Source organism: Halyomorpha halys, unplaced genomic scaffold (assembly GCF_000696795.3).
Source record: "Halyomorpha halys isolate HHAL.00 unplaced genomic scaffold, Hhal_1.1 Scaffold421.1, whole genome shotgun sequence".
NCBI lineage: Eukaryota > Metazoa > Arthropoda > Insecta > Hemiptera > Pentatomidae > Halyomorpha > Halyomorpha halys.
The window spans coordinates 1,234,024-1,253,218 of record NW_027109834.1 but is presented as its reverse complement, the minus strand read 5'-3'; the positions used below and the strand labels follow the sequence as shown (position 1 = coordinate 1,253,218).

Below are 19,195 nucleotides of genomic sequence, written 5' to 3'. Positions count from 1 at the left end.
ACCTGAAACTCAGGCCGAAACGTCGGCATAAAATAAATAAATATGGTTTTGTTTATTTATGTTGTTCTTTGCTGACCGCACCTCCCCGACAAACTTCTCCAAGAAATAAAAATATAATTGACTTTTTTATATGTTTAATTACTGTGTACACTAGAAGAATATATTTTAAAATCCAAAAGGTGATTAATACCTACGTTAAGTGTATCTCCGCTTAAGGTGCTGTAAATTATAAAGTTTTTTAAAACTTTTTTATGAGTATCATAATAATTTTTTTTTCTAATGATTATTATATTTAATAAAATAGTATTGCTGATTTTTTTATATTCCTTGATATTTTTAAACATATTCTTTTTTGTGTAATAATTTAACAAATTAAAACGCCACCTATATATTTGTTTATAAGAATATGAACCAATATTTTTAAAAGTATTAAAAAAACTTCAGCAAAAAACAAAATCCTATCAGTTCTGAGATACTAGATATTATGGATCAGTATTACAAAATAACCATTTATTAAATAGTATATAAGCAAGTATATTTAAATATTTTGATTTTAATGGGAAATTGAGATAGTTTAGTAAGAATATTTTTTGATCTTATGCTCTTACTATATTAAAACGCAAACTTCCAGCAATATTTCGTGGAAATATCTAAAATAGTTTTCAAGAGAAGTATTTTATAAGTTGTGGGTGAACGTTAAAGGCACGCTTTCTGAGACCTAATAAAAACTAATTTAAACAACAACTATAAATGAGAGGGTTAAAAAGTTTCGCATGGGTTATCAGGATAGTAAACGAATTATTTACGTCAAGTTTAATAAAAATCTGAGGTAGAAGGTGTTATGATCGGCGCGGTTTGGCATGGAATGACCCAAAATTTAGTTTTCAAGCTTTTAGTTAAAAAAATTATGTATAAAAATATTAGTTTTTCAGAGTCCATTTTTCAAATACATTAATTTCTATTAATATCAATGATAAGATAAATTGTTCTATCAATCTTGAAGCATCGTACTTTTCAGTTCATTCACTTCCCAGTAGGTTGCCGAATTCAGTGGACAAAGGAGGTGCTGACTTGGTGCTGAGACCAGCGGACCAAGTAGGTACTGATTTAAAACACGTACAATAAAGTAAAAACCAAAATCAGGTACTTCTACAATAACAGGACCACTGTCGAAAATTGGACCAATTATTCATTTTTATTTCTAGGAACGGTAGAGATTATGGAATTACCAGTAACACTTCTTGTGAAGTGAAGGTAAATTGTAATTTTTTTGCAAATTGCACATGAACCGACCAGGAAAATCATTTTTTTGAAAATAACTTGGTTAAAAACAAAATGGGTTAATACACATCGCTAATTGACTTCATAAAAAAATCAATCCCTTCCATCAGCATAAATTTTTTTGGATTAAAAAATAAACCAATCTATGTTAGCTTGGTATCTACGTACCTACTGAATAGTTTTGTTATAATAGAGTAGTGGGGTCTTTACAAATAATTTTTATACAAAATATGAAATAAATCAACAATGTAATATCGTAAAAAAAAAAAAAAAATTACACTCGTGATAAAATCTTCTATATAAAGGCATTAGTTAAACCATATTGCATTACAATATTAAATTTAAGTTATACAGACCTCCGACATACCTGCATATAAGATTTAAACATAAAAAAATTATTTGGCACATAAATGTTTGATACAAATCTTTTAATTATATTCATATAACTTCGTTGAAATAATTACAGGCTATGGTACTGTTCAATTCCATAATTGGATAATGTGGAACCCCAGGCCAATGTTGAGGGGATAATATTACAAGAGCCCAAGAGGAGAAAAAAGGCAGTTATCTCACCCCAATTTTGATTAATGATTGTATAATTAATAGTCAAAATTGATGAGTCTTCCAAGTATAGGTAAGGGGAATAAAAGTGGCGGCTGTTTCAAAGCGATAAAAAAACTAATTTTTCATTCGGAGCTGATATCTTAAGAAGTAGAAACAACATAAGAAAACCTAAGAGAACGTCATTTAAAGAAGATTAAATTTGCTAAAATGTGAGCCCTAATAGAGTTATTTACGTTAAATAGTTTTCGAGATATAGCTTTTTAAAAAGCAACATTTCATAAAAAATGTTATATGGGACGTACTAAAAGATCAGTAATTAGTGAATTTGTTTTGAAAAATTTATATCTCAAAAACCATTTGACGTACAGATGCCTATTAGCACTCAAATTAAAGCTAGTTTAATGAGCTATAAAGTAGTTTATCTAAAGAAGTTAAGTAGATGTTTATCATCGTAGGAGTAATAGTTTACATGAAATTTACTCAAATAAATTATAGTTGTTCGGAGAAAATTTTCATTTGCCAAATTTATATTCATATCTGAATATCATAAAAACTACTACCTTACGAAGATAAGAGTCATAAACTACTTTATAGTAAGTTTAATTTCCTTTATATGTGCCTCTTATGGATCTAGAGATGGATTTTTTCAAAAATCCAACATTTTATACGAACAACTAGAAATTAACATTTTGTGAGTTTATTTTGTCAAATATCATAAAGATAAACATAATTAACTATTTTATAGTAAATTTAACTAGCTTTAATTTGAGCGCTGGCAGACATCTGTTCGTCAAATGGTTTCTGAAATGAAGTTTTTCATAAATCAAATTTATTGTCCGAACAACTATAAATCAATTTATTTTAGCAAATATCATGAAAACTACCATTCTTAAGAAGGTGAAGGTAATAAACTTCTTTATATTCCATTAAACTAGCTTTAATTTGAGTGCTAATAGACATCTGTACATCACATAGTTCCTGAGATATAGAATTCTCAAAATAAATTAACTAACTATTAATCTTTCAGTAGATTTTAAAAAAATTTTGCTTTTTAAAAAGCTGTATCTCGAGAACTATTGAACGTAAATAGCTCTTTTAGGGCTAATATTTCAGCAAATTTACTCTTCTTTAAATAATGTTCTCTTAGATTTTTTAGTGTGGTCCGTAGTTTTTAAGATATAGAGCTCCAAATGAAAAAGTAATGTTTTTTAAGGTTTTGAAACAGCCGCCATTTTTTAATCCCCCTACCTATACTTGGCAGACTCATCAATTTTGACTAGTAATTATACATAGTTTTTATTGAAGTAATCAAAAATTGGGGTAAGATAACTGCCTTTTTTTCTTCCCGGCTCTTGTACTTTAAAGAAATGCAATGCATGAATCTAAAATGCATAGATTTTTTTTTAATCAGCCAATTTGATAGCTTTCTAAAATTTGTCTTGATCATATTCGTATACTTTATGAAATGTCATAATAATGATTTCAACTACGAATGATAAAAATCTTCCACTAAAACATATCAATAACATATTAAATAAAATTACTTAAAACTTTAGTTTATTTAACTAATTATTCACATATTGAATGATAAAGAAAAACTTTTTAGTACCATAAATATATGGCACTAGTATGATACAGATTAAAAAAATACCTTCTTTACAGTGGAAAGAAAAGAGCCAGAATCATGTATTAGTCCTTACCTGTAACAAAAATGAAACAATGAGTTAGAAACTAAGGAATAAATATATTTTTAATGCATGAAAATAAAAAAAAATAATATAAAAGTGTAATAATAAAACACATATTAATAATAAATTATTTATTCTAGGACACGTCCCTTCAGAATAATAGAAAATAAAATTGTAACTGGACTCTAGAGGCTTAAATCATCAATAAAAGAACAAAATAATTAATACATAATAAAAATAAGGCAAATCATAATAAAGTACCTTTAAACCATTTAAATAGAAATGAATTAAAATTATATTTATAAATTAGCAAAAAAAAAAATATTAAGGAGTGGAATAGTGATTAAAAATATAAATTTCTTTTAATTAACGATAATTACTACTAATTATATATATATAAATTTATAAATGTATTGGTTTTATAACGATCCTAATTGATGGGGATAGTCTAGAATATGATAAATAATATACAAGTTTCTCGTTTTATTTTTTACTGATACCCAACGATTCACTTGGATCCATTTAGCTGAACATTAACCTATTGATGTAGGCCAATTTAAGGAATTGAGGGACAATCTATAGATACATAGCATCATAGGAAGGAGTGATAATAAGTTTTTGTTTAAATTTAGATTTTAACTTAATCCTTACAATCCAAAATCCTTGATACTCCTTATTACGTCACAAATAAACTCATCTACAAACACCTTCACATCCCTTTCGTTGCAGATTTTGCCCGAAACAGATATGCATCTTTCCTTTCCAAACTACTTTCCCACCCTAACCCAGTAGTTCTTAATCTCTGATCCTTAACAATCCCTGATAATCCTCCAAGGCATCTAAAAAGAAGATGGCCAAAAGGGACCTTCTAATTTAAATTAATGCTTGAAGTACCACCATTGAGTTGCTCCTTCCTAAAATTTTCAAGTGTAAGTAAATTGGATGAATGTTTCGATCATCCAATTTACTAATTGTATTTTTATTTTTTTATTTTTTGTACAGTTATAAATTATACTAAATAAATAAAAGATTTCAACTTTAATTAATTCAAAAATTAGAACCTTATTTTGATTTTAAATTAATTTAATAATCCTTTCGTTTATTTACTTTAAAGAATTTCTTTACTAATCATGTTAAAAAAGAGTAAAAACGAATGATATTCAATGGTGATATATTCTGAACTGAAGATTCCATTTAATTCAGCGCAATTTTTTTACATAGTTCTTTAACAATAAATGGACTACATTGATAAAAAAAAAAGTATAGGAATACTCGAAATTTGTTATAAACAAGTTGTAACCAAAGTTTTGCAGTAAAGAGTATTAGGGATCATGATAGTATGTTATAAATTTAATTATATCATCGGTAGTTCGGAGCAACAACAAAAAAAGGAAATTTGTGGAGCCTCTACAAATGTACTTTTTTTGTTGTTTTCTCTGTAACGCTATTTGTAAAAGATATGCTTCACATACAAAATAAAATATGTACATATATTATAAACAAATGATTGACCATATGCTAATTAGAAGGAGACAGAGAAAAAAAATAGTAGTTTTGACAATTTATAAATGACCAACGTATCGACCCATACTGCAGATCTACATGAGGACTGTTGTGATTGATGGAGGTGTACACTAAGAAAAAAAATATTAATTATATTAAAAAAAAATTGAATTCAATTATAAAACAATTTTTTTTTGTTCATAATTTAACACCTCAGATAATCACAAAAGCCCTGATGAAAACCTGCAGGGTGGGTCGAAACGTTGGCTATTAATAGATAGTTGAAAACTTTCCTAACGTTGGATTTTCTTAATCGAAACTCTGTAACTATTATTTTTTGAACCTACAACGACTATATATACTTCCACATTTCTAAAAATCTTCAGCTTAGATTTTTTCTATTCATTTTACGAAATTTAGAATGTCGACATCGGTTCTTGTTGTTCTAAACCGCAAATATTTCCCATTTTGGAACAACAATACAGTACCAATACATTACATCCCATATGTGACATTCTCTACGGGTTTAACATAACAATATCAACTTGGAGATACTCCTGGGTTTCCAGAGCTCGCAAGATAGACTAGTAAGGGCGGTGAATTTATACTATCCTCAGAAATCGATGAGAAACTAGTGAAAAATTTCCTTATATTTTTATTTCTTATAATGAATTTGAATAGTTAGAGCAGTGTTAAAACAAGTATAGCTTCGCGGCCTAAAACCATTGAGGTTTGAATACGGTTTCACATTATAAGTTTTACTAAGACATTATATAGGAGAAGCAACTTGAATAAGCGACGATAGGAAGATGAAATAGTGATCTATCTTGAAAATAACAACTAGCACTACAACATGAAAATGTGTTTATAAAGAGAGATAAATATCGCTGGGTTGTGTAACTATAAAGTGAAATAAAGCGATGTAATGTTGAGTTCTCGAGTGCCCTCATACAATGTAGATGTACACTACACTCGCCATTTTACGACAGGACAGCCACTTGCTTTCAACATTGCTGAGAAAATTTAAGCGGTTCATTTTCAGATTCTATGTTTAACTCCTTTTAGTCTTCGAGTTCAAACAATCTTTGAATAATAAAACAAGAGTACTAGCATGTTAAAAATTTAACACATCTGCATATTTTTGCAATAAAATGAATATGAAATAAATTGACACTTCCCAGAGAAAATTTACTGAACAACTGAACTGGGGTTTGTATCGTCCCAGAGAACATTTTAATCATCACCTACTTTTTTAAAACAATATCAGCTAATCACAGTTAATTTTCACTAGTATAATTTATCACAACAATATTTGTAACCTTCCCCACACTCAGGTCTGGCATTTAATTTATTTATTTCAACTATTAAAAAAAACTTAATTAAATGCCTGACCTGAGTGTGAACAAGGTTACAAGTAATTTGATAAATTATAAAAGTGAAAATTAACTGTGATTAAAAATTTTAATTTTTAATATAATATGGAGAATTGCTAAAATAGGTAATTAGATAAGGGAATTAGAAATAAGCTAAGGATTGCTTATTAATAAATTTATGATTCCCTGATGTTTTAATGTCTCATAGGATAATTGTGGACTGAAATTAATGACCTGAGCAGAATAGCCTACAAAAAGGTTTTATTTATAAAATTGTATTTAAGGTATGATAGTTTATTAATAATATTGTTATTTCTTTTAAAATTGTTAAAAATCACATGCATAATAAAAGCTTTTTGTGATAGATTGTCCTTGTGGATAGTCAAACTTATAAAGAATTATATGATCCGGGTGCGGTAAAAAAAAAACAACTCAAATAGTAAATGATTAAACTATTTTTATTGAGCCCACGAACCATATTCCATTCATCTATACACACAGTCAATTAATAATCTTCCAATAAAGAATTATAAATTGAATAAACTTTATTTTATTTAAATATTGGTTTTTTATTTCTATCCAGAATAGTAATACTTAATACAATTGTTGTCACTTGCATGTAATGCTCAAGGTCATAAAAGAGCACATTGTTACATACTATTTACAGAATCATAAAAAAAATAATTACAAACTCCATTACATAATTGTAAGTTAGCCATTTGACTGCAACATAAATTTTAAAGATTAAAATAGTTGAAGTAAATGAGAAAACAAAAGCAATTTAAATATTTTAGGAATGACTTTTTAAAACAAAACTAAAATATTTTTAAAAAAATCTATTAACTATAGAAGAGTAAAAAAAAAAAAATGAAATTTTTCGTAAAAACACAATCTCATCATTGGATGTGATAAAGGATAGGTATCTGAAGACAATTAACTTCTCTATTAGATATATTGATTTTAATAATTAATGTTTTTCTAATCACCAATTTACATAAATCTATATATGTTAAATAAGTTGGTGGAAATCAATTTTAAGTTCAGAAACACAATAATGTTTGAGTGCTAATGTTTTTTCTACCAATCGCCATTACAGTGTAAGAGGCTGCTACTTTCCCGACCTGTAAACGTGTAAGAGGTTTACGGGGACGATAATAGCTTTCATGATGGTGACTATCACAGTTTACATTATGGCAGTGGCTGCAACAGTAATCGTAGGACGGATATACATCAACTGATCTGGTCAGTTGCCGGACTCGGAAATTTTATAACATTAATTTTTCCTTAATTCTAATTAAGGCTTGTGTTATTTTAAACAATATAACACTACCTTATCTATATCGAAACTATTTTTAAATAGTTATCGATATAGATAAATAGTAAACATTGTTGTCTAACTTCTTAATCGTTGAAAAATAATTAATGGCAGAAATTTAAGAGTGGATTTTAAACGGTATTTTAGAATTACATAAGTTCAGATTTAATATTAATCTTCATTGTCAGATATAGAAATTTTGTTATCTCATTCCTGTCTGAAACATCTTAAAAGAAAGTAAAAAAAAACTGGAAATTCCTTAGTGGTATTCTTTGATGACCTTCAGCATTTTCTAGTTATGTTTAATTTCAGTTATGTTTTATTTCAAATTTTTTGTGGATATATATAATTGTAATATTGCCGGTAAAAGTGTTAAACCATATGACAACACATGTCAAATCATAACATTTAAAAGAGAGACACGTTTAAAATTTAATTCTTATTGTACTAAGGTATTTTTTCTATCTAGCAAATGATATACAATTAAATAGAAAAATTGACAATGCATTAATTGTAATGCATAAGATATACGCAAGTTTTTATCTATTTATTTTAGTTTTCGAAGTATTATAAATTAAAAATGCTATTGATTTTAAGAATTTTAAATACTAATAATAAATAAAGCAGTTTTACATGCACTTCGTACGTTCTCTTTCGACTTAAAACCAGTTGATTTATTTATCATATTTTAAATTGAAATGAATTGAAAAAATAATTTTATACTGCGACATATGTCCCCTAAGAATAAATACATGGTTTATACATTGAGATTTTTGTCTAGCAAGCATTTTCATGTTTCCAGTAAGTAAAATGAAATTACATTGGGATACTGGCTTAACTACTATTTATAATGTTAATCAATATATCCCTACTTATTTTATTACAATGATGGAGAGGTTTTTAAGATGTTTTAAAAGTATAAGTGTTTAAAAGAAAGAACGGATGAGGACTGGCGAATGGAGATGGGAAGAGAATTCCAGAAGAAGGTTTGATCTATGACAAAGGATTTGCTAAAGAAGAAGGTTCTATAGGAGGGCATATATAAACCAATCGGTAGGGATCTGGTGTTTAATGAGTGGATGGATGAACCAAGAGTGAGGAGATCAAGGATAAAGGTAGGTTTTTTAATTTTAAGAACTTGGAATAGGAAAACACCAAGGAGGTATTGCCATCGGGAGCTAGGATAGGGCCATTTTAACTCGGTGTACCAGCGGGATACTTGAGAGGGTCTTGGAAACCCAAACATAAATCTTAAAAAGTAATTCATGAGTCTCTTCAGTTTCAACTCTAGTTCTGCAGATAGCCCTCCATAGACCAAGGAACCGTAGTCGAAGTGGTGGAAGACGAGAGAGGATACCAGGAGCTGACGGGTGTTCTGAAGAATGGAATTAAGGAATCTTAGGAATTGTTTGAGTACAATTATGGATTTACGTGTGATTTGTTAAATGTGATTATTCCAAGAGAGCTGTTGGTCGAAGAGACTATGTTATACATTTACAAAATAACGATTTCCTTCTTCCTATATTGATATTTTTTGAGTGCCATTTTAATGGAAAACAATAAAAAAAACACGCGTTTCTTGAAAAATTGCGGTGGATTAAGTTCATATATGCTAATAAACTTTCATGTTCCCTCTGAGGGAACAATCGAAGGCAAGGAGTTAAGATTAAGCTGATACTGAGAGGGAACTTTACGAGATGTTGATTTTAGTTAAAAATTTGCTTGTACTAATCTTAAAAAGACTATTACCGTCCGAAAAACGGAATACAAATTTTTCACTATCAAAAAGATACTGTATATTTCACATGTAAGTAGATTAAAGCAATTAAATAACATAACAGAAAAATGAAACATTGCATTTCTAATTTCATACGCCTAAAACTTTATTTTGCTTCACTGCCATGCTTCTCTTTTCATAGTATTATAGAACACACGCGGCAGTACTGTTTTTAAAATTAGGAGTTCTGTGGTCTCTTTGTTCGAGCTGGCCATCTGGCAGTTTTTACAAGCAAATGGGTCAGCTAGTAAGAAAAGTTCAGCTCAGGTTTAGACATGTGTATCTAAAATTTAAACTATTCTTTTTTTTATAAATACAATAATTTGTTTATTCTCTTATTCTTTATCTTTCGTATTTCTTCTTCTCTTCTTTATTCAGAACCGCTCAGCGTGGAGGTACCTCAGTGAGGTGTTAGTCAAGACAAGTCCATTCGTATTCTGATATTTCTTGTTATGCCAGAGATACTTCATTCATCTTCGGAGATACTTCATTTCAGCCGCTGTAATTCTATTTGTACAGCGGGATCCAACATTCAATGGCATAAACAAGGTAGATGGTATTAAAGACATGGAATTTGAAACTATTTTTAATTTCCACTTTTCCTATTTTGGTACATTACTATAGTGTTTGAAAATACACATTTTTTACTTTTTTTATTCTAGAGAAAAGGCTTGATCAATTTATCCATTTATTCTGAGCATTGTTCCAAATTTAATCATCGAACATTTTTTCCTTTCAGTGAACTATAAATTTTTCTTCCTTACTCCCAATTAGCATCACCTTACTTTTGCTTGAATTTAGTGCCATTTAGGGGATACATTATTCGCAAGGTAAAGTAGACCGTGTTTATTTTGTAGGAACCGAATCAAAGACTGCTTTTATATTTAGTGAAAAGATGGGGTCTGAATGCAGCATGCACATCTTCTAGAGGAGCAGAGGTTATATACCGCTAGAAGGGAACAGATAGGCCCATAGTTTCTAAATTCGCTTGAGCTTCCTTCAGTCTGATCAGTATGATGATACTACACTCCAATTCCTTGGGTATTATTTCAGCAAATAACAAATTAAAGAGCTTTCAGAACTTCCTCTAAATCTGGGCCTCCGAACTTTATGAGTTTGGATGCATCTCGACCAGCTGCCTAGCTGACTCCCACCTTCTTTATAACCCATGCAACATCATCATCAGACGAGGCAATCAAATTCTTCCGCTCCTTTATCTTGTCTATCTTCCAATCTCTCCGCTGACCCATTGAAGAATGTCTCAGCATAATGACACCTTTTATCTTTTCATTTTCTCATTTTAAGTTATTAAATGCCCTCTTTCAATCTTTACATTTCGCATTGGTTGGATCATCTTTTATTGTCTTCATTTTTCCAGAAAACTTTGGAATTTTGCCTTTAATAATTTTGGAAGCTATTATGAAACTCCTCTAATTTCTCGCAAAGCTAATTCCCACTTTGGGTTCCTTTCTTCTTCTGACGAAGAACCTCTTGGTTGCACTCCTAATTTATTATTTTCCTTTCCTTGCAACCGCGGTTTTCACTCGGTCACTCTACAACTTAGTTCTTATATATGTTCTTTTCTTCGATTTCGAACTGTCGAAGTCCAAAAAATTGATATTTTAAATCTTTATTTCATAGTTCCACAGAAACAATCATTTTCCGAAAGTATAGATCAATTTTCGATGAAACTATTTCAATCATTAAAAATATAATTTTAAATATAAATGATTATATTTTAAGCAGAGCAACTGAAACATTTGCCCTGACTCCAGGTCGAGTACCTCTACAGGTCGATAGGGGTGACCCTCGAGTTGGATTAATTCCAGGGGAAGTTGACTTATTGCTTTCCTGAGGGTGAGTGATTGAAGGCAACTTATTTCGGAGAAAAGAGCGCTGGATAAATTAGAAGAAAACAAAACTAATAGTATTTAACTTAATATTAAATTATTTCAAACATATAAGTAATTCGAAATTGAAATTTGTTGAGATGCGACTTAGGAATAGTAAAGTGATAGTGTTTCTTATCTATCTTTTAAGAGAATCGTTTTTTAACCGTTCAAATAGTGAATTAAAGTTTTAAAAAAAGAGCATAGAACCATTTAAATTATTTATTTAAACATTTTAATGAATTAAGATAACCATGCATTTTTTTGTCCCGAGTCAAGGCCCTACAAAGTTTAGTGTCCTTCCCGTATTTAAAAATGATGGTGGTATACAATCACAATGATCCAAATAGTAGTTTATAATTGTTATTTTCTTTCAAAGCAGTCTCTATAATATCTGCTAAAATAAAAACTCACAGAATGTTGATTTCTCGTTATTAGGAAAAAAAGGTTTTTGAAAAGTCTCGAGAAATACTGAACAGAAAGATCATCATGAAGACTCAAATTTCTATTTCTTTAAAAAAGGTTATATTGATATTTATCGTGATTTAAATATCTTAAAGATTTTGTGCGACGACTTGAGTGAAAATTGTGTAGAAAATAAAATATTTTTCAGCAATATTTTATTACTGATTCTTGTTTTGTTTTTGTTTTTTCGTTTTTTTTTCTATAATAATATAATCTATACCAGTATGATTTTTTTTAAACTTGATACTACACTAGATTTTGATAATTAAAAAAAAAAATTTACAACACCTTTATAATATTAAAAATATATCAACAACGAGCAAAAAAAAATTCAAATCCCGTCTTTGTAGGAATTAGTTCCACCTATACACTTTTTTCTTTATATTTCCTCTAATATAAGCCAATACGCTTCCAGTGCTAGCGTGAATTGTGTTCTGATTGTGTTACTGAAATTTAAGATATTTTAATAATATTTTATAACAACTATTGTTAACATAATTTTAATAAACATATATAATTTTTTACTTTTCTTCCTAATGAAATATAATTTCAAACTAATTTTTAATAAGTACAGATAAATAATTTTAAAAAAATCAATAAGTAAACTTTTTTTAAACTAGAAAATCGAAATCACTGCATGAGGTGGGGCTCAAAAATGGATAATGTTTGAAACGTTGACCAAGGAAGAATCTTAAAATTTCATAAGAGCTAAATTACACTTAATAGATAAATATATTATTACTGTTATTATTTTGTAATATGGGAAAAAAATAATTTTGAATATTTAGTTTATTGAATATTATAGCCATTTAAATCGTTAGACCTCTTTCCTGCAATAAATCACACAACGAGGTGGTCCAAGACATTAAAATCTTAATCACAGAAGAATTTCGAGGAACGAATCCGATAAATTTGATAACAGAGAGACAGAGGAAACAGACATTGTGCATAGTAAGAATGACGATATTTATTCAAAGAATAGATAATGAGGCTATGTAACGGAGATATCAAACATAATCAGGCAATCGGGTTCCGTAAAGCCCAAACAATAGACATATACTAAGCAAACAGCATTTAAATTAAAATTGGATATTACGCATAACATACTACATATCTATGTTTGCAGTCATTATACTCGAATTCATGAATATATATATACATCTTACAGTAAACAAAAATATATCTAACATATCGATAATCCGAGTTGTATAGTATATGCCGTAAGCGCAGTATATATGGCTAATATATATCTTAACCAATGAACTTAGACCCAAAATAATAAACTATTCATTTAATCTCAAATATTTTTGATAAAAACTACTTCGTTTCATAACTATTCCATGTAATAAGGTTTTAAGCCCCGGGAGGTGCCTTCCATAGTGACTTCAAAAAATCTTCTCCTCCTGTTAAAGTTGGATGAAATTGAAAGAAAATATAAATTGTAAAATAACTTTACTACCCTTATATATTATTTTTGTGCTATATCTGCTTCTTATGTTTGTCGCCATAAAAACATTTCTTGGAAGGGTTGGTAAGCTGTGCTCCTTCAAATTTTATTATTTTTCCCCCTAGGATTTGGCATCTGAGCCATGTGTAATAATGTCCAAAACGCCATATTTTGTATTAAAAAACACAAAGAAAGAGATAAGATTATTATAAAAGATGTTTTGTAAAACAAAGAAGTAAAAAAAAAGAAGTTTAGGGAAAGGTCACTGATGAAGACCTAGCAATAGTATGTCGAAACTTCGGCACGAATAAATATTTTTTTGTTTATTTATGTTTTTTGCTGACCACACTCCCGATCATCTTCTCCATTTATTAATCCTTTCCATTTAACATTATCAGCTGTATACTGCCCCCAGGTAATTCCCTTTTCAACAACCACCTGGATTCTTTATTCGAATCGTTCGGATCGCACTTCATTGCTGGAGGAGACTATAATGTCAAACATCAACGATGTTGTACATCCAATACCCTTAATAATATACTTTCCCAAGTCACTACCTCCAATAGTTATTCTATACTCTCGCCCAAGACTACTACTTATTGGCTTACATCCCTCAAGAAACGTCCTCATATCCTAGATATATTTATCACCTCACAAATTTCCTGTTCCCGGACCATTATCGAATCTATAGATGATCTTTCCTCAGACCACAATCCAGTTATCCTTTTCTTACATTCGAAATTCGTTCCTAGGCCTTCTCCTCCATCATTCATTAAAGGACGAGTTGACTGGGACAAATTTCGTGATGATTTGGAAAACGAACTAGACTTAAAAATTCCACCTAAGCCTAACATGACATTGACGAAGCCATAAAAAACATTACAGAATCTATAAGATTTTAAATATATGACAACACAACTATCAGTAAAATTAATAATGCCATACATACTAACTTGCCACGGGACATTCGCATTTTATTAAAGGAAAAACGTAGACCAAGAGCGAGGCACAGGGCCAACAGATAAAACATATACTAAATTGACGAACTTAAAAAATTCAAAACGCAAAATTTAACTAACTTAACTGAAAACCTCACGACTACTGAAAAATCTTTATGGACGACTTCTAAGAAGCTTCTAAACTACAAGAATTTGAATCACCCACTTCTTACTGAATCTCAAACATGGACAAAATCGGACGAAGAAAAATCTCAAATATTCGGTCAGCACCTTTCTACAACCTTTGAGCCACACCCTGACATCCTTAATTCAACACACCTTGAACATATAGAAGAATTGAATACCTAACTTCAAATGACACTGCCACCTAAAGCATTTCATCCTTCAGAGATATCCAACAATATCAAGAAGTTACCTTCTCGCAAAGCTCCTTGTTTTGACCTACTTACATCCCATATTCTAAAACATCTTACTCGAAAATCTGTTCTATTCCTCACCTACATCTACAATGCTATCCACATATTTTCCAGATCCATGGAAATTATCCATAACCAAAATGATTCCCAAACCTCGAAACCAACCACAACACCATCATCCTACCGTCCTATCTCTACCTATTATGGGCAAAATCTTTGAGAAACTCATATTAAAACGTCTGTACACCATCCTAGATTCCAATCACATATTCCCGGATCACCAGTTTGGATTCCGAACATCCCACTCCACTATCTAGCAATGCCATCGTGTGGATGGGCGGAATGTACTGCTCGGAGTCTTTCTTGATGTAGAACAGGTTTTTGATCGAGTCTGGCACCCAGGACTGCTATACGAGATCCGTTAATTCCTACCCCCTACATGCTTCCTCATTATCCGTTCTTATCTCTCCGACAGTTTATTTCAAGTAAATCACAACAGCGCTTATTCATCTCTATTTCCTCAGTCTGCTGGTGTAACTCAGAGTAGTATCCTTGCTCCTATCCTTTACACCGTTTTTACAGCTGATATCCCAACCCATCCTAACACTATCCTCGCCACGTATGCCAATGACACATGTCTATTCCCAGTGAATAATGATCCTTCCATTTTATCCCAATCCCTCCAATCCCACATCATCACCCTCGAAGAATGGTGCCAAAACTGGAGGATTAAAATAAATTCCAATAAATCCTTCCAAATCACATTTACCCTTGGTCGTAAACGTTCGTCTTGCCCCACATTATCTTTCAATAATACCCCGTTTATTCCTGTTGAACAGATCCGTTACTTATCTGGACAAACTATTGACATGGAATCCTCATACAAGGCTGAAAAGACAGGAAACTGCTCATCGATTCCGACTATTACTACATTTACTAGACAAACGTTCTAAATTGCCAATCCATTACAAAAGACTGATCTAATTGAGACTGACTATTATAAGGCCTACCTGGACATAAGGAGTTGAGCTTTGGGCTCCACTAAACCATCGAATTCCTCCCGAATCCAATCCTTACAGTCCAAAATCCTTAGTGCTCCTTAGTCATAAATTAAGTCATCCATCAGGACCTCAATGTCTCATGTGTTGACGATTTGGCCAGAACCAGATACCAATTCTTCCATGATAAAATTAGCAACCACTCAAACCAACTTGTATTTAACCTGGCTTCTCCTTCATTACCTAATAATCCTCCGAGGCGACTAAAAAAGAAGATGGCCTCGAGATCTTCTCCTCTAGAAAGATTTTTGGACTTTTATCAATGGGTAGTTCTCCACATGTTTGTATCATGTCATTATATCACTTACAGCAAATTTACTTGATGTATATACATGTATACAGTTGTAAATAACAATAAAAAAATTTAAAAAATAGACTTTAACAATTTAAAGGTTTTATTGCTCAAATTAGATTATTCCATGAATGTCACTGTACAATTTTCTGAAACTATATAATTCACAGATGAACGAATATTTGAATTTTAACTGTAAAAACTGAAGTAATATTTTCCAAGGGAGCAACGTAATTACTTATTACGCAAATTTTTACTTTAAAATATTCATATGCAGCTTTACCAATTATATGTGTTCAATAGACGTTCTTGATAATATTATATCGTCTACAGGAATGTGCATGAAATCGCAAAGACTTCAAATGAATCAAAAAGAATAAGGAAACAAGCGTTCTCGCGTGGGTAAACTAGTGGTATATTTATTCAGAAATTTGGAACAATTTTACATTGAAATTATGACAATAATATATTTATTACAATTCAGAATATTTATTGTATAAACGTAAGACTGGTATTGTAGGATAATTTATTGTAAATATTTAATTTTAATGATTTATATTAGTTGTTTTTTATTTTATGATTATTTAGTTCATTCAAAGATAGATACGTAATATATGTATATATAGTTGACCGTAAAAATTGATATATAAGAAGATGGTCAGGGTTGCGGTCAAAAGTGAAACAAAAATAGTTTACAACTATTTTTGACCGCAACCCTTACCATCATCTTATATATAGATACGTAATGTTTATTTACGCTGTTTATGTACTAATTTACATATTTTATTACAATTATTATCCTTTTTATTTTTTTTTCATTTTCTATTTTATTTTATTTATTTATGTATATGATATGATTGAATACTTACAGCCTTATTAATAATTACTCCCCATAAGCTTGGCAGACTTTATTATTTAAATAAAAGTTTAAAAAGAAATAAATAATTTGGATTACATAACAATTTAACAAACGGGCGAAAATAAGATAGTACTACAAAATCCATTTTTTAGTAAGATGAAGTCGCTTCTGGACAAAATTGTCCTAGTGATTTCATTATAAATTGTGAAAAGTGTGAATTTAATTGACTATGAATTATTTTACGTTATAATAAACAACCAAATAATTCTTATACTTAAGCGCCTACGATATATAAAATCATAAAAATATTTTGCACACATTGCATGGTATTAATTTACGGAAAAATATTATGTTATTGTTTTAAAATAAGAATAAATAATAAAATGGTGGTAAAAAAAACTGAAAAGCCTGAAATTTACGATCAATGCTTATTCAATATTCAATTTATATATCGAACGATACAAGTCTATAAAACTTTTTCAAAAAGTAACCTAAATTTGCTAAATTTTTAGCCCTCATAGAGCTCTATGGGTAAAAAACATTCCCGAAAAACAGTTTTATAGAAATAAAAATTTATTTTAATGTTGGAAAGATACACTTAAATATATATACATATTAAAATACACTTTTAACTTCCAAAATGTTTCTTATTTTTAAGAAGCTATTGTGATACACATTGTAACAATTATATAATCGTAAATATATATTTCTTTGGGTTATTGTCTATTACAGTCGGCTGCAATTACATAAGAGCTGGTGCATTCGCTCTTGCGTCGAACTTTAAAGATTTATGTAATAGCCCGTCTGGTATACCTAATGGCATTCTGATAGAAATACACTATTCATTATTAATTAAAGTGCATAACGATATAATATTTAAATCCTTGAGGAATGGAATAATTAAAAAATACATATTATTAAATGATTTCATTAAATGTCAGCTCAGCTCCATAAATAAAACATTAACTAGTGAATAATATTTTGATGGAATGAAGAAATATTCCAATGATCACCGAATAGTTTAGTAACGTTTTGAATTTTTTTTTTTGAAGGATCGAATTTTTATTAGTAAAATGTTAATAATATTTTTGTTATTAACATTTTAATGCCTACTTTTTGCACGGGCTTGATAGCGAAATGATATAAAATTTCAAACAAAAATGTTAATAGTATTTTGAAGTCTACAGTTTAATACGATAAATAGCGAAAATTATATGTACAATATTTTAACGAATATGTGAAATATTATTAAAATATTTGTCATAAATAGCAATTTTAATAACATATTGCTATTGACCGGTGTAAACAGTAGACATCAGAATGTAAATAACACGCGTTATTTCCAATGTTATCACTGGTATAAACATGGTTATGTTCACAGTAACCTTGAACCGCCTTGAATGGACCCAATAAAAATGAATTACTTAGATGAAGTGCATAATTCGTATTTTATTTCGTAATAACTTAATTCTTCTTCGATATTTTAAATATCAATAAAAAGCCAAACCACACCCAATAATTTTTTCGCAAATCCCTTATAGCTATAATTAATATTTTTATGTGCAGGTATATGAGGTATCTTGTACTCCATTCCAATTCCTAACCCTGAACCAGTTTATTTCTGTCATAAAAAAAAAAAATTGACTATACATAGCCTAATTACATTACAAAACAGTTTTATGAGGCATTTATCTCTTTTAATCGAGGCAAAGGAATTCTATTTTTCTCAGAGATGAGACGTGAATAAACCGTCTTTTAATTAACCATTCATATTTTATGCAACAAATACTTATAAATATAGCAACGCTGGTATAAGCTCTTCAAATTAATTTCTAATTCAGAAGTGGTAGTTTCACTAAATGGACACTATTCTGGATTAAACTGTTTGTGTGAATCTTTTCTAAGAAGTTTACTTAAAATACGTCCATAACACAATGACCAAGATTTTTTAGGAGTTTAGTTAAGTATTGAACATTATAGAGACAATGTGGTACTAAATAAAACAAACCTCTGAGAAGAATCCCGAGTTGCCGAGACGGCTCTCCAGACTGGAGACCATGCTGGAAGCGTGCAAGTCCAAGACGACCATACTCGACGGACAGAAGTAGTGCAGCTTCTGGTCACAGCACAGTTCTGAGGACGAAATAAACCTTATCGTCGCTACGGACCGAACAAATAACGTTTCTACAATTAGAGATAAGATCTGACGAACTCTCCTTTAATGTCAACGCAGGAATAGAAAATTGTGTAATGTGTAGATATACAAAATAAAGGCAAGGAGGTTAGGAAGAAGTTATAAAATGATCAAG

General features: G+C 29.9%; 1 protein-coding gene across 7 annotated transcripts in view; it reads right to left on the bottom strand.

The window, feature by feature from the left end:
- Window positions 1–19,195, bottom strand: part of LOC106682525 (monocarboxylate transporter 9) — a 252,106-nt gene that overhangs the window by 64,354 nt on the left and 168,557 nt on the right. The window contains exon 1 of one of the 7 annotated variants that reach the window (XM_014423429.2): window positions 18,895–19,004. The exons of the other annotated variants lie outside the window; for them this stretch is intronic. Within the exon in view, the coding sequence (XP_014278915.1) occupies window positions 18,895–18,975 (81 nt within the window). The 5' untranslated portion in view covers window positions 18,976–19,004. Of the gene's footprint in view, window positions 1–18,894; window positions 19,005–19,195 lie in introns of those variants that run through there. 7 annotated transcript variants of the gene reach the window in all.